The following is a 16,349-nucleotide window of genomic DNA, read 5'->3' as shown; positions in this document are numbered from 1 at the left end:
AAGTCAAAGAGTGCACAGATTTTTTTGTCAGCATTGGTAAATAGCCCTAGTGTTTTCTTTGTTTTGTTTTTTCCCCTGGTTTGTCATTTATCTCTTTGCTCGTGGTGGTTATTTTATTACTCAAGTTTCTAAATGTTGTCCTTAACGGCTTCTGGGTTTTGGGTCTTTGAAAGCACAAAAATTTCCTGTGATATGTTCTTCTAGTACTTTTATAGCTATTCTTTTGTTCTTTCTTTTTGCTATGGTATTTAAAATATTCCTTTTGTTTGTTTTGTCCTAGGTGCTAGTCCTATGGGAGTAAATGGAGGTGTAGGGGTTCAAACGTCGAATCTTCTTTCTGACTCAATGTTGCATTCAGCCATAAATTCTCAAAAGTAAGTTTTTTCTCAGTGTGTTCCCTATGTCATGTTTTAAACACTTGTTAGAATTCCTTATTTGAGTTTTTTTGTTTCTTTGATTTGAAGCTATCCTTGATGAATGAAGGCAAATATTATATTTGAGTCCATGCTTTTGGTTTTCTACAATCTTACTTGAAACTGTTATCAATTATCCGGGGTAACCCGTACCTTCCCTCCATATAGTAAGAGGTTGCAAGTCTGCAGCTACTTAAAATATGAGTTAGCCCAGAGGTAAGAATTAATCCATTACCCAGTGGATTCCTGGGATAAGTTGTGTCAGAGTAACAGTTTAGTTTTACAACATAACACTTAATCTTCTAAACCTAAGACTTCATCCTCTCCTCCAGAGGATGAAGTATTGTGGGTTAACTCTGCCTCACACAAGTACAAACACATATACACTATTTCTCTCAGATTTCTTTATGTAAATAGACTTGTCATAGTGTGTTAGGCCCATTGTAGTCATCACTGTTAACTCTAAATGAAATCTTCTTTCTCCTACCTTCTTCACTAAAACTATTTCACAATTCCTTTTTAAAGTCCAATGATGAGTGAAAATGCCAGTGTGGCCTCCCTGGGTCCTATGCCAACAGCAGCTCAACCATCCAATACTGGAATTCGGAAACAATGGCATGAAGATATTACTCAGGATCTTCGAAATCATCTTGTTCACAAACTGTATGTCTTATTCATAAAGACTGGGCATGTCTTATTCATAAAGAGTTACCATGTCAACATGCTTCCAATCTGCCAGACACTTAACCACAGAGGAGGAGTATTGATTTTTCTGTAGCCTGGCTCTTGATGCTAATGCTTCTGCTCCTGTAGCTTTCTTGCTTCCTGTTCTCTGCTTCTCAGCTTTTCCACCACCATTCGTAGAAGTCTTTCAGCTTTAACAGTGTATAAACTATTCTACCTAGTGACCGTTTTCAATATATTAGCTAAAAATTATTTGTGTCACTGCCTTTGCAAAACTCAAATTTTAGAAGAAAAACCATGTCTCAGTGCATTAGAATATGGTAGTGGTAAATATCCCTAATAACGCTCTTAAGATGTTGAGTGGTGGCCGCCCTATTGTCTTCTGGCCCTCCAAAAATGCATGTCAGTGATTTGTGAGATATCTCTGCACTGTTTGTTGTGGAGTTGATATATGCCAGGCATTCAGCTTATTTAAAGAAGCGTCTTGTCAGATGAAAGAAGGGGAGGGATAGAGAGCAGTAAAGTGTAATGTGCCCAATATCATAAAAGTAGAGCTTGGACCTCACTCATTACAGAGCTTGTGCTGTGAATGATGTCCAGCATTTTTTTCTCCGAGAAAGCAATCTTTTTCATTTCTCTTCCACTTAATAGAAGGGTCTCCTTCATTCCATCCCTATTTTTTATTGGTTTAGAACCGTGTGGCCTATCTTTTATCTAAACTTAATTTTATCTTACATAAGCCTACTAAGTATATTTAAGTTTCATTTAGGAATTCAAAAATGATGGCACTAGAAGTGGAATTTGACAACAAGGAGGAAACTCCTAAGATTTTAATAAAATGAATTAAAAAAGAACAACCAAAACAAACTTACTTTGTGACATTCAAATTGTTTAACAACCGTTATCTCGTGACAGATAATAGATCATTTGGGATTGATCATCTGACTTGACATTAAAAGTATATTATATGCTTGTGAATTTTTTACCAACTTAAATATTCTTCTAAACTTCCATTTATTTCTTATCCATCTGGTTTTTCCGAATCCTGCACAACTGAACATGAGATATCTAAATAGAAAATGGAAATGTATTTGTCAAATCTTCAGGAACACTAGTGCCAAGCATTTTGTAGGGAATTGTTAGAAAGTAAAAGACATTGAATTGGGCAGAATCATCATGCATCTCTGCCCCTCCCACTTCATGTTTTTTATCTTGTAAGATTTTTGTAGTGATTATTAGGGTTTTTTTACTTATTTATTGAGCGAGAGGGGGAGAGAGAAAATCCTTAAGCAGCTTCCATGCTCACTGTGTGGAGCCTGACGCAGGGCTCGATCCCATGTCCCTGAGATCATGACCTGAGCTGAAATCAAGAGTCGGATGCTGAGTCATCCAGGCACCCCGTTAGGTTTCATTAAGCTGAATAAATTGAGAATAGAAGGATCTGAAGGCAGTTGGATCTTGACACTATGACAAAGGTCAGGTTTCCTCACTTCCTTTATGCAAATAGCTTGGTATAATTTTTTTACTCTATGTTAGAGTGACAGGGACCAGCGGGGATTTTTGCGGTGTCATTTCTTATATTCTGATCGGGGAAGCCTTTTGTTTACCACAGAGACAATGTCATTTGGGTCAGTATTATTTAATATTTGAGTATGTCCCACCCCTTTTTATTTCACTTAATGTGCACATTGTATGAAAATGAGAAAGCACTAATCAGGAAAAAGTTTAAAGTACTGTATATTTCTGTGATGAGAATGAAAAGTTGACATGATATAATAGTGGTAGAATTTTCTTTTCCTAGTGTTCAAGCCATATTTCCTACTCCGGATCCTGCTGCTTTAAAAGACAGACGGATGGAAAACTTAGTTGCATACGCCCGGAAAGTGGAAGGGGACATGTATGAATCTGCAAATAATCGAGTGAGCATCTGTTTTCCTATTTAAAGTCAGAAGTGGACCTGTTCTAGTTGTTTATTCTTCTTTGTAACATGTACAAGTAATAGTGTACTTTAGAGGCTACCCTTTAGCTATCCTGTCTTATTCTCATTGTGCACAGTCAAGATAACAAAGCAATTTTCTTTAAGTGTATGTCATCAAGAACCTTACATTTTTCCTCTTAATAATACAGTGTACTCGTGTGGCACTTTATCTGGGTTGTCCTTCTGTCAACTTAAAAAGTGGTTGAGCTGTTACCCAGCTCTGTGCTATTTTCACTAGAATATGGTGAATCAGCTGCTTAGTATTTTCATCTCAAGTATTCGTTTCTCTTCATTATCTGAACTTTGTTCTTTAAATTGGCAGTTTTTCAAAATACAGCATATTCATCCCGTGCTGCAAATTGCCAGCATGTATTTTGTAAACCTACTTTTGAGAGGTCATGCTTTACTATATAGGTTCATAATTAAGCTGCTTTTCACATGATGATTTCAAACACGAATTCACATCTGGAATGATCTAAGAAAGTAGATTAGATGGTGGTTATCAGACAGGGGGTGGGGGATGAGGGAAACAAGTGAGGGGGATTCAGAAGTGCACTTGTCATGATAAGTACCTGGTGGTGTATCAAGTGTTGAGTAACTGTATTGTACACCTAAAACTAATATTATACTGTATGTTAACTTATAAAGCATCTGCCTTTAAATAAAAACTTTAAAAAATAAAATAGATTAGATTTTCCCCCTTTGGGTTTCTGCTTACCTCTTTAAATGAAGCTAATATCTGTTCTTTGTTCATTTTTTCTGTTACCTAATGGTAGTTACTCTTTTTTCCTTATCTTTGTTTTATTTCCAACATTCAAAAAGGCGGAATACTACCACCTGCTAGCTGAGAAGATCTATAAGATCCAGAAAGAACTAGAAGAAAAACGAAGGACTAGACTACAGAAACAAAACATGCTGCCTAGTGCTGCAGGCATGGTGCCAGTTTCTATGAATCCAGGGCCCAATATGGGGCAGCCACAACCAGGAATGACTTCCAGTAAGTGCTTTTTGTTACAGTTACTTCGGGGAGAAATTGGTTTCTAACCAAAGTCATTAATTTGCACTAGCTTGTGTACCTATCCTAGAGCTTCTGAATGACCCTTTTTTTTTTTTTTGCCTTTGCAAAGAAACTTAATTCATCCTTTAGTAAAAGAAGTAACAGTATATTTAAGATTTCTGGGCATAGTAAGTACTTAAAAAGTCTTAATAATCTGGCATCATTTTTAGAAGCCCAAGATACTGTTCTCTCAAAGCGACACCTAGAAGACGGTGGCCCACAGGTTTGCACTGACTTGAATTTGGTAGGCACCTAATAGATACAGGCCAAGCAGGTTCAAAGTCCCCACCAGCTTTCATACATCCTAAACACACAATAAATGTCATGTTACTCAACAGTGTCACACTTTCTTCTTGACACAAAATGTTTGAAGGCTAAGAACTATTTTTTAGAAGCATTTAAAATTCATCTTGACAGTTTTAGTGTTCTGGTTATAGGAGCCTTCTCAACCTAATGAATTAACCAGATAGCCAAGATTATTATGCATTCCCTTATTCATTCACTGTCTCATTACTAGATTTCACGTAGTGAAATGAGGAGTTTTGTACATGGTGAAGAACAACACAGGCTATTCTGAATGATGTGAGAAAGGCTATGAGAAGGAAAAGCCTGTATTTTTTGACTGACTACCTTTAGATAGTGCCATGTGAGCCAGCAGGCACCAACTCATATGTCAACATTTTAGGAGGGCTGAGAAATTGATCTCCCTCAGGCCTTGAAGTAGTAAAATGGTGAGCTCCAGGGTTGCCAGTGGCTTTTAGCAGCCCCATTTGTTAAATGCAGAGTGCTGGTTACATGCTCTCATAGGGCCGTGATTTGAGCAGAATTGAGAGCAACAGTGTTTCTGGCAGAAGAAGAGTATACATGGAGGTCCACTGGCAAAGGAAAAGCAGCTTTTGTTTTGTTTTAAGGTTGTATTTATTTGAAAGAGAGCACAAGCGGGGTGGGGAGGGGTAGAGGGAGAAGCAGACTTCCCGCTGAGCAGGGAGCCCAATGCGGGGCTCAGTCCCAGGACCCTGAGATCGTGACTGGATCCGAAGGCAGATGCTTAACCAGCTGAGCCACCCAGATGCCCAAGCAGCTGTTTTTTGAGTAGGTAGGAGAATAAATGTTCAGAAACAAAGTCAAGATTAGAATTGACTAGACTGATTTCAGTGCTGATGGTCTAAACCAGAACAGTTAGGTATAGAGACAAGTGGGCAAACCTGAGATACTTGGGTGTGAGAGTTTTCTGAGGTTCTTTAGAAATTTGAGCCAAGTCTAAAGTCTACAGGTATTAAATTGTGGTCTTACATTAGAGGGAAAGCAGTATGGTGTATTGATGCAGACAGGAACAAATATTAGTGGAACTGAATCGCCTCGTAAGTATATGTTGACCTTTAGCCTGTACTAATTCTGGCATTTTGTAGAATGAGATCACTGCCTTATCCCATACGCAAATTAATTATAGAAGAACCAAAAGTTTTAAATTTTAAACAAAAAATTAAAAGTAGTACACAGAATGTATTGAAGAAAATATGAAGTGAAATGAGAAACATCTTTAAACTAGATACTACCTAGAAGTTTTGAAGAAAAAAATGACAACAGAAGATACCATAAACATAATTAGTGGACAAACCAAGGTAAATGTTTTCAACATTAAAGGAGCTAATTTCCTTTAGTATGTGACCTGGGGAAAAAGATGGAACGTGGGAAGAAAAATGGGAAAAGAAACTGAAAGAACAAGTAAAATCAACATGACCTTTTGGAGTCTCTAAAGGTTAAAGTGGGCATTAAAGATTGTATGGTAACATAGCTCTGGAATATGCTGTTGGTGAGAATTTAAATTTTTTTTCATTTCCTTAACTCCAGTTGTGAAATATTCACAATAACCTAGTCTGTACTATAGAAACATCCGAAAAGTGCCCCCAGTATTGCATTGCTGAAGTAGCCATACAGCTGTACACTAGAATATTTTAATTGAAGGTTCTCCAGAGCATTCCCTTTTTACCCAAGCAGTTGGAAGGTTGAACAGATTTAACCAACCATCTGGAGCCCTCTACTTAAAGGTAAAGGGCAAGGTGTGGCTGTTAGAGAAACCACTCTAAGGTAATTCCACCTACCCTCTGGAGCAGACAGCACACCCTGAGGGGACTGTTCCCTATGTAGAGATAAATAATGATCAGGAAGGATTCATCCTGTGGTCCTTGTTTAGATAATTAAAACTGCAAGGGAAATTTATTATACAAAAAGGAAATGTTCAAAAGAAAAAATTACTACACAGAAGAAATGAAAACAAAAAGACGGGATGGAAAACGAACTGGGAGGGGCGCCTGGGTGGCTCAGTCTGGTAAGCCTCTGCCTTCGGCTCAGGTCATGATCTCAGGGTCCTGGGATCAAGCCCCGCCTCTGGCTCCTTGCTCAGTGGAGTCCACTTCTCCCTCTCCCTGCTTCTATTCTCTATTTCTCTCTGTGTATCAAATAAATAAATAAAAATTTTTTTTTAAAAAAAAAGAAAAGAAAAGAAAACGAACTGGGAGAGTTGACGCAGTATAAAACCAGATTAGCATTTAAAAAAACAAGATAAGAATTAAACAGCTTTATTTATTTATTTATTAAAGAATTTTATTTTTATTTGACAGAGAGAGACACAGCGAGAGAGGGAACCCAAGCAGGGGGAGTGGGAGAGGGAGAAGCAGGCTTCCCGTGGAGCAGGGAGCCCGATGTGGGGCTCGATCCCAGGACCCTGCGATCATGACCTGAGCTGAAGGCAGAAGCTTAACATCTGAACCACCCAGGTGCCCCACACAGCTTTATTTAAAAAGGTACAAAATATGGGGCACCTGGCTGGCTCAGTCAGTGGAGCATGTGACTCGTGATATCACGGTCATGAGTTTAAGTCCCACGTTGGGCTGTAGAGCTTACTTTAATAAAAAAAATTAGTAGATGATAAATACATAGAAAAAAAGATTTGAGCGATAATCTAGGTACTGTTGCCCCATTTTACCAGTGAGGAACTGAGACATAGAGAGGTGGCCTAACTTGTCGTGGTCACAATGTTAGTGGCAGAACCAAGAATCAAACCCAGGCATTTTGTCTTCACAGTCTGCTCTAAACCATTAGATATGTTAAATACAATTGTAATTAAAAATAAAAGAAAGTTTTCTTGAAAGAAAAAGCTGAATTGCGCAACCAAACCTAGCTCATCACTGTCTTAACATAAAAGTACATGAGGAAATATCCAGAAAATAAAACCAAACCATGAAGATTTGACTAGGTAAAAAGCCCGAAGTGTACCATAAGGAAGAAACTAGTTAAGATAAACATCCATGCACCCTCATGTTCATTGCAGCATTATTTACAATAGACAAGATATGTCCATCAGTGGGTCAAGAAAACTGTGTGCGCACATGCACGCACCCACAAATACTACTTAGTCATAAAAAAAGGAAGTCTTGCCTTTGCGACATGGATGGGCCTTGAGGGCACTGTGCTAAGTGAAATAAGTCAGAACTACCATATGATCTCCCTTAGATTGGCATCTTTATTTTAAAAAAATGAGCTCATAGATGCAGAGAACAGTTTGGTGGTTGCAAGAGGCAGGGTGGGGACAGCAGTATGGATGGGTGGGTGGAATGGGGGAGATCAAAAGGTACAAACCTCCACTTACAAGTAAGTCCTGGGGATGTGTCATGTACCGCACGATGACTGTAGTTAATAATACTGCATTAGACGTTTGAAACTTGCCAGAAGGGTAGATCTTAGAAGTTCTCATCACAAAAAAACCCCTTGTTGCTCTGTATGGTAGTGGGTGTGGGGTAGACTTACTGTGGTGGTCCTTTTGCAATATACACAAATACTGAATCAGGTACACCTGAAACTAATACATTGTCATGTCGGTTATATCTCAGTTTTTAAAAAGATAGACAAACGCAGTGGGAAATTTGGAAAACACAGTTTTTATACTCATTTAATATAATCTGTCAAGTTCAGTATGAATTTCTACCTCATTTTTATATTTGCATGAGAAAATGATTATGGGCACAAGGAAGGATTATGGAAGACTTGAACTTTCTCATTTTTGTATTTCTATAAAGCCCCCCCACTCCAAAGGGCATGCATTATATAATCAGAGGGTGGCTGTGGTAGGTATTTGTATTAGACTAGAAAGGTGTTTATAATAAGTGGATATAAACAACGTATATGTATAGTCTGAAAATGAACCTAATTTTTAATGAGTTTGAATAAGGAGCTGACTCCTCAATTTTTTGCAAACATAAAAACATTAAGAGAAAGTTGACAAGTATGTGTATTATCTGTATAATATTTAATATGGCAGATTCCCAGAAAAAAAAAAAGTTCTGGAAGAAATAAATACTAACCTGTTAATACTGGTTTCTTGTGGGGGTGATAGGCTTACTTGAATATATTTAATGTGTTTTAAAAGGTTTTTGATTGTCCAGTCTATGTGTGTACTTTGCATTGAGAGTATTTTATTTAAATGTGAATGATAAGCATTTTAATTAATGGTTTTGTGTGTGTCTGTGTGTGTATATATGTTTTAAAAATTTGTAAATAATTAAAAATTATCAAAATGTTCCTTCAGTGTCCATCAGATATTCCTTATGATAAGAGAATTTAAGACCTGCCTAATAGGCCAACAGTAGGTTTTATGACACATTTATACCATGTAGCCAGAAAAAACTAGCATGTGCATCATAGTTGTAAATGAAGGTATTAGGGCCAGATGTGGGCAATAGAATTAGCTTTTTGATTTTTCATTTGATTAGTCTGATATATTTGAAAAGATTTTGCATTAGAATATGGATTTCTGGTTTCCTTTAAGAGGGGAAGGATCTAGCAGATTTGGCCCTCTCTCCTCCAAGGGTACCACAGTCTCCATCTAGAGTCGTGACTGCTTGTTAGAAGAGTTGTGCCTTCCCCACTTCATCCCAGTCGCTCCCTGTTCCTTCCCTGTTGCTTCAGATGCCTAGTCTTTCCCACTTGTTGATACTAACTGCCTGGTCCCTGCTGGCATTTCGCTTACAACACCTATCCATATTATTGACAGGAAAAACGTTTTTTATATATTAGGTGAAAATCTTGCTTTTACATAAAGTGTAATGAATACACATATGGAAGATTATATAGGTTTTATCTGTCTTAGGGTCTCTAATTTTTATATAGTGAACATAGGTTATATGCATAATTTTATAAATCTTGCACAATTGTGGATAAAAGAGTGTATGAATAAATGTTTAGAATCCAGTATTCAATTTGACTGTGTTTTAATTTTATTAAGAACAATATTAATGGTAAATCCTGGTGGATTTAGTTACTTGAATTGCACTAAACTGCTTAGTTGTGTGATCATTTTTGTTAGTATAGCCCACTTGCAGAAGTGACAGGGAATTTTGAGTTGTCTAAAGTGTGGTAGCCTTCTCTTTAGAGCATAGTCTGCCACAAGCACATCTGAGGATTGCATGCACAGCACTTCGGTTTGGCGGGGTGTCCAGGGCAGAGTTGGGTCACTACAAGCATCTTGTCTTTTCCCAGAGTGCTGGAGAAGTATTATTTTCTCCGCACCATGATATGGAAAAGGTTGGAAAGCACTGTGCTAGAGGATGTCCAGATAATCCACGAAACCATTAGAACTTACATACTTTTGACCCTTTGAACAACTCAGGAGCTAGGGGCGCTGACCTCAACACAGTTAGAAATCCACAAAAAACTTCAGCTCCCCCCAAAATTTAATTATCAGTAGCCTACTGTTGACAAGCTTTAGGAATAGCATAAGCAGTTAACACATATTTGCATGTTATAGGTGTTAAATACTGTATTCTTAAAATAGGCTAGAGAGAAGAAACATTACTAAGAAACTCCTAAGAAATATATATTTACCCCAAAAAACCTGCATAAGTGGACTTGCGGAGTTCAAATGTATTTATATTTTGATGTCATTTTAATTATTTCTGCTTTTGTATTTAAGAGGTCCTTGGTATATAGAGCAGTATAATAAGTGAATTATTTAAGGTCAGTGGTCACAGTGAAATGGTTTGTGCGCATAAAAACACATGGGGGTACACATCAAATTTGGTCACTGAACAAAATCTTTGGCTGTCTCTTGGAGGTATTCTGCTGCATACCAACCAAAGAATCCAGCTTAGTCAAACAGTAGCATATTAAATGCTATAGTAGACTTTCTCTTTTTTTTTTAATTTAAGATTTTACATTATTTTCCTGTCAACACTGAAAGATTAAGTAAAGTTTATACTATATTTGGAAGCTTTTTTTCCCTTAAGATTTTATTTATTTATTTATTTGAGAGAGAGAGAGAGACAGATAGTGAGAGACGGAACACAAGCAGGGGAAGTGGGAGAGGGAGAAGCAGGCTTCCCGAGGAACAGGAAGCCCGATGCGGGGCTCGATCCCAGGACCCTGGGATCATGACCTGAACCGAAGGCAGACGCTTAACGACTGAGCCACCCCGGTGCCCCTGGAGGCTTTTCTTATATACCAGAAGTAATGTTTTCTTCAGGTTCCTAAGTTCATAGCTTTATTCTTTGGAGATTCAGGCTGAATTTTTCATGATACTATTAAAGATATTTTGTGAGGGTTTTTTCTTTTTTTCCTTTTCTCTCCCTCTCTCTTTCCCACTCACTCTCTTTAATGGAAGGGCCACTGGCTAAAAGATGGTATTCTAGGGCGCCTAGGTGGCTCAGTAGGTTGAGCGTCTGCCTTCGGCTCAGGTCATGGTCCCAGGGTCCTGGGATCGAGTCCCTCGTTGGGGAGCCTGCTTCTCCCTCTTCCTCTGCTTGTGCTCGCTCTCTCTGTCAAGTAAAATAAAATCTTTAAAAAGAAAAAAAAAAAAAGATGGTTTTTTAGGGACATCTGGGTGGCTCAAGTCTGTTGAGCATCTGCCTTCAGCTCAGGTCGTGATCCCAGGGTCCTGCGACAGAACCCTGTGTCGGGCTCCCTGCTCAGTTGGGGAGTCTGCTTCTCCCTCTCCCTCTGCCCCTCCCCCCTGCTCAGGCATGCTTGCTCGCTCGCTCTCAACAATAAATGGATAAAATCTTAAAAAAAAGATGATTTTCTAACCATTTCTCTATTCCACCCTAGATGGCCCTCTACCTGACCCATCTATGATCCGTGGCAATGTGCCAAACCAGATGATGCCTCGGATAACTCCACAGCCTGGTAAGTTATAAAAGAAATCCATGTATCTAAACATGGCTTTTTTTTTTTTTTTTTTTTTTAAAGTAAGCTCGATGCCCAACATGGGACTAAACTCACAACCCTGAGATCAAGAATCCCATGCTCTATCAACTATGCAAGCCAGGTGCCCCAACCATGGCTTTTTAAAACCGAGTCTCTGGTGTACTACAAGATTATTCTTGCCACCTTGATTCCTGCCTCAGACCAGCAACATGTATCATAATTACCTACTTGAGAAATCAGAACACATTTTGGAGTTGGAGCCCAGGGAGGGAAGAAAAGGGTATTAGAGCGTAGGTTGGGTGGCAGGTCAGGTGGCAGAGATACAAAATGATCAAGCATCCATTTAAAGACAACTGGTCAGGGGCGCCTGGGTGGCTCAGTCGGTTAAGCATCTGCCTTAGGCTCAGGTCATGATCCTAGATCCTGGGATTGAACCCCGAGTCGGGCTCCCTGCTTGGCCGAGAGTCTGCCTCTCCCTCTCCATCTGTCCCCCTCCCCCCCCCAACTTGTGCTCACTCACTCTCAAATAAATAAATGAAATCTTTTAAAAAATAATAAAATAGGGGCACCTGGGTGGCTCAGTTGGTTAAGCGACTGCCTTTGGCTCAGGTCCTGATCCTGGAGTCCCGGGATCGAGTCCCACATCGGGCTCCCTGCTCGGCAGGGAGTCTGCTCCCTCTGACCCTCCCCCCTCTCATGTTCGCTCTATCTCATTCTCTCTCTCAAATAAATAAATAAAATCTTTAAAAAAAAATAAAATAAAATAAAAACAACTGGTCAAGATGGGTTTTATTCCAAATTATAAAATTTTATTCAGAGAACATATGTTAATTAATTAACAGTGTCCTTCTATGGCTGCTGTGATTAAAACAAATTCATTCACAGTTGAGAGCAGGTTCCTTTATTTGTCCTGATAAAATGTTACAGAATCAGAATTCATTCTTTAGTTCTCCATTGAAGGTATTCAGACGAAATATTTTGTACTTACAGGTTTGAATCAGTTTGGCCAGATGAGTATGCCCCAGCCCCCAATTGGACCCCGGCAAACCTCTCCTCTTCAGCACCATGGACAGTTAGCTCAGCCTGGAACTCTCAACCCAGTAAGTGTGTCGTCTTTGGGTAATTATTTTGGCCTTTACCTAACATTTAAAAATCCTTTTTATTTGTTTCTACTTTGTAAACAACAAATCTTAACAGTTGCTTAAATAGCTAACTGTAAGTGATTAACCTTTAACATTGATTTTTTTCTGTAATTCTGTTGTATTTGGCCCTTATTGATAAATGATTATATATGTGTTTTAGAGATGAGAATAAATATTTTTTTTTTAAGTGGAGTAGGAGAAAACTAAACCATATACCACAATTAGGCAGTAAATGCTATAATCCCTAATTTTCATCCATCTCTTTTACCAACAAATTGTATTTAGAAATTTATCCTACAAAATTCATCACTAAGGTACCAAAAGGATATAATTTGGAGAAAATTCATGTTAAGGATCTTATATTATGTACTCTGTTTTTAAAAACAGGCCATATCCTGAATGTACAGTAGGGGATTCGTTAGGGTTAAATTATGGTACATTTGTAAATTGGAATGCTCTGTAAGCAAAATTTCAACTTACATGGTGTCATAAAAGCTGTTTATAGCTTTAAATGAGAAACCAAGTTTCTGAAGTATATGTATTAGAGGATCCAATATAGTTAAGAACTCTCTTGATTATAATCTATATAAAATAAACACTAAAAAAAAGATTTATTTCCAAGTACAGCCCATGGTCTTCATACTAGAAAGTTGATAAGAGCAGCCAGTCACCTTTCCCTGGAATGTCAATATTTAGTAGCCTGCACACTTTGATAGTTGCCTCTCTTTTATAATGTGCATCAAACACAGAACCTGTCCAGACAGGAAACTATCTCTTGCAAGAGTGATGTAGGGGCAGTTGCTTGGTTCTAGAGACTGGAGGGAAAAAAGGGACTCTGAGCACTCACTGCTCGTTATGCAGATTCTAAGGCAATCCACCTTTCCATGTTAGCCCCAACCCTTACGCTTTCAGAATTAGATAGTGCCTTTAGTCCTTGAGCACCAGACGGCCATGTTTAAAAGATAAATATCTTTCTTAGATTATGAGGTTTTTGGCCTTTGTTTTTCCATAATTCCTTCCTCTATGAAAGGCCTATATTTGTTTGAGGGAATTTTAGAAATGAAATTTAATAATCCTCAAGCACATTTCCACTAGAGAGTCCCCTCATGTCCCCTTCCACTCAATCACTGTCTCCTTTAGACAACCGATGCCGTGATTTCCTATCACCATGGATTAGCCTTACCTGTTTTTCAACTTCATATAAATGGAATTATTCAGATGTACTCTTGTGTCTGATCTTTTTGGCTCAGTATAATGGTTTTAATGTTCATCTACATTGTTGTTTATGTCAGTAATTTGTTCTTGCTGAGTAGTATTCCATTTTGTGAGTGTGCCACACAATGTGTTTATTCTTTATTATTGATGGACATTGCGATTGTTTCCAGTTGTTGACTTTAATGAATAAAGCTACTCTAAACACTCCCTCACCCCAAAAAAAGAAATGTAACAATCCTCAAATATTTGTGGACCATGAGTGCTACCAAGTTCAGCCACAACTTTTGTAAGATTTTCATTGTACCTATTACAGAGTCTTAACGATTTGTGCTACTACAACATCATTACATGAACACAGACCTCGTGAAGGTGTAATTCACTGTCACTTAACAAACAGTATGCAAAGAGCGGTTACCTTTGTACCTTGTCAGGTGCATTTGTATATCAGGAGAATTGGTTTGTCAGTAGCCTCCTGTAATTGCTTTAGAGTAGGCTTGGGTCAGCTGTAAGGCTGTTCTCCATTATCTTTGCATGCACACTTTCTTCCTTTTCTACCCCACTTTCCCCTCAGCAGAGCCATAGCAGTTGTGATTCTAGCTGTAGTAGAATAACCGTAATGAAGCAATTGGTGCTCTGTTTTTGTTTTTTCCCCCCCTATGCAGCCTATGGGCTATGGGCCTCGCATGCAGCAGCCTTCCAACCAGAGCCAGTTCCTTCCCCAGACTCAGTTCTCAACACAGGGAATGAATGTAACGAATATGCCTTTGGCTCCGTCTGGCGGGCAAGCACCAGTATCCCAAGTAGGTCTCACAGATGGGTTTTTTCCACCTGTTTTTGTGATTCTCTAAACTTCTCTTGATCTAGGTTTTTACAGGAAAGGGTGGCAGCAAATAATGGGTGAAAATAGATGGTTTTAAGTTTTTGTTTTTTGAAAGATTTTATTTATTTGACAGAGAGAGACACAGCGAGAGAGGGAACACAAGCAGGGGGAGTGGGAGAGGGAGAAGCAGGCCTCCTGCTGAGCAGGGAGCCCGATGCGGGGCTCGATCCCAGGACCCTGGGATCATGACCCAAGCTGAAGGCAGACGCCTAACCACTGAGCCACCCAGACGCCCCAGTTTCTTAAGTTTTTAATAAGAGCAGTTATGGACATATGGTATTCTGAACATGAAGAGGTTATTCTGTGAAGTAGCAGTGCTGCAATTATAATTGTTACAAACTAGGAAAGAGATTAAATTGATAGTTGTAACCATTTTTTATAGTAGCGAACACTTCTTAAAATGGAATCTTAGGAAAATGTATTGAACTTGTGTAATTTGCCACTAATTAGAAACACAAAAATAAAATGAACTATTGCCTAAAATTTAAAAAAAAAAAAAAAAGGAATCTTAGAACTATAATGCAGAAGAAAGAACTGTGGCTAAAGAGCATCACCAGGCAGAAAACACTGTGTACTCAACTGTCCCATGCCCCTGAAGCAGCTGAGGCCATTCTGGTGTGGGTTGTTTTTGTTTTGGTGAATTTTTTTGAAGTTTCCTTAATTAAGTACATTGGATTATCTGAAGGTATGCCCCCAGTAACAGGATTTTTGACACATTTTTAAATGGAAGCATATTGCATATAGTCTGCCTGTGTAAATATTTCTTTTATTGTGTTCTCAATTGTCATCTTATGTTTCTCATTTAACAGGCACAAATGTCCAGTTCTTCCTGCCCTGTGAACTCTCCTATAATGCCTCCAGGGTCTCAAGGGAGCCACATTCACTGTCCCCCTCTCCCTCAGTCAGCTCTGCATCAGAATTCACCCTCTCCAGTACCTAGTCGCACCCCTACGCCTCACCACACTCCCCCAAGCATAGGGGCTCAGCAGCCACCAGCAACAATTCCAGCCCCTGTTCCTACACCTCCAGCCATGCCACCTGGGCCACCGACCCAGGCCCTCCATCCACCTCCGAGGCAGACGCCTACTCCACCGCCGACGCAGCTTCCTCCTCCAGTTCAGCCTTCGCTTGCTGCTGCGCCTTCAGCCGAGCAGCCGCAGCAGCAGCCTCTTCCACAGCAGAGCGCCGCGGCATCGGCCCCCACCCCGACCGCGCCACTGCTGCCCCCACAGCCTTCGACTCCGGTAAGCGGAGATCTGGGTTTCAGCAGACCCTCCCAGATTGTACTGTAGTGTTAAGATTGTTTATATGCCGGTTCTATTCTCTGTTGTGTCGTTTCCCCTGTTAAACTAGAATTAGGACTTTTCTTCCTATTCTTTCTTCCCAGGATAGTACCCAGCATAGAGGGAGCTCAAAGACTTTGTTTAGGTCTGACGCTGACCATGGTGTGTTTTGTGTTGTGTTCTGAGACTTGAAGGCATATAACCAGGGTGACAAGAGGAAAGAGTCTGTAGTAGGTTTAGTGTACTAAACAAACGTTTTCTGTTTATTTAAAGAATCTTCTTCAAACAGTCTGAACTGTAGTATTTGAGAGTGAATGAACAAAACCATAGATTTATGAATTTTTGTGGTCCTAGCCAAGGTTAGAAGATCATGACCTAAGATGAGAAAAGTATGGGCCTGGAACAGTTTGTAGCTTCCTTGTGAGAGGCTCATTATGTACATAATCCAAGTTCACATCTAATAGTGCATCCTTACTGATAGAATTCTCTGTGTCAAGGCT

General features: G+C 39.2%; 1 protein-coding gene across 2 annotated transcripts in view; it reads left to right on the top strand.

Annotated features, from left to right (window-relative positions):
• Positions 1–16,349, top strand: part of EP300 (E1A binding protein p300) — an 83,801-nt gene that overhangs the window by 41,828 nt on the left and 25,624 nt on the right. For both annotated transcript variants that reach the window (XM_034987437.1, XM_034987438.1), the window contains 8 exons: positions 281–374; positions 939–1,076; positions 2,899–3,016; positions 3,898–4,072; positions 11,231–11,308; positions 12,320–12,429; positions 14,349–14,486; positions 15,376–15,810. In XM_034987437.1, coding sequence (XP_034843328.1) covers positions 281–374; positions 939–1,076; positions 2,899–3,016; positions 3,898–4,072; positions 11,231–11,308; positions 12,320–12,429; positions 14,349–14,486; positions 15,376–15,810 — 1,286 coding nt within the window. The remainder of the gene's footprint in view (positions 1–280; positions 375–938; positions 1,077–2,898; positions 3,017–3,897; positions 4,073–11,230; positions 11,309–12,319; positions 12,430–14,348; positions 14,487–15,375; positions 15,811–16,349) is intronic.

The sequence above is a fragment of the Mirounga leonina genome, unplaced genomic scaffold, assembly GCF_011800145.1.
Source record: "Mirounga leonina isolate KUSES-001 unplaced genomic scaffold, KU_Mleo_1.0 Mir_418, whole genome shotgun sequence".
Classification (NCBI taxonomy): Eukaryota; Metazoa; Chordata; class Mammalia; order Carnivora; family Phocidae; genus Mirounga; species Mirounga leonina.
Note: the sequence above shows the minus strand (reverse complement) of the source record. Positions and strands in the feature narration are given on the sequence as shown.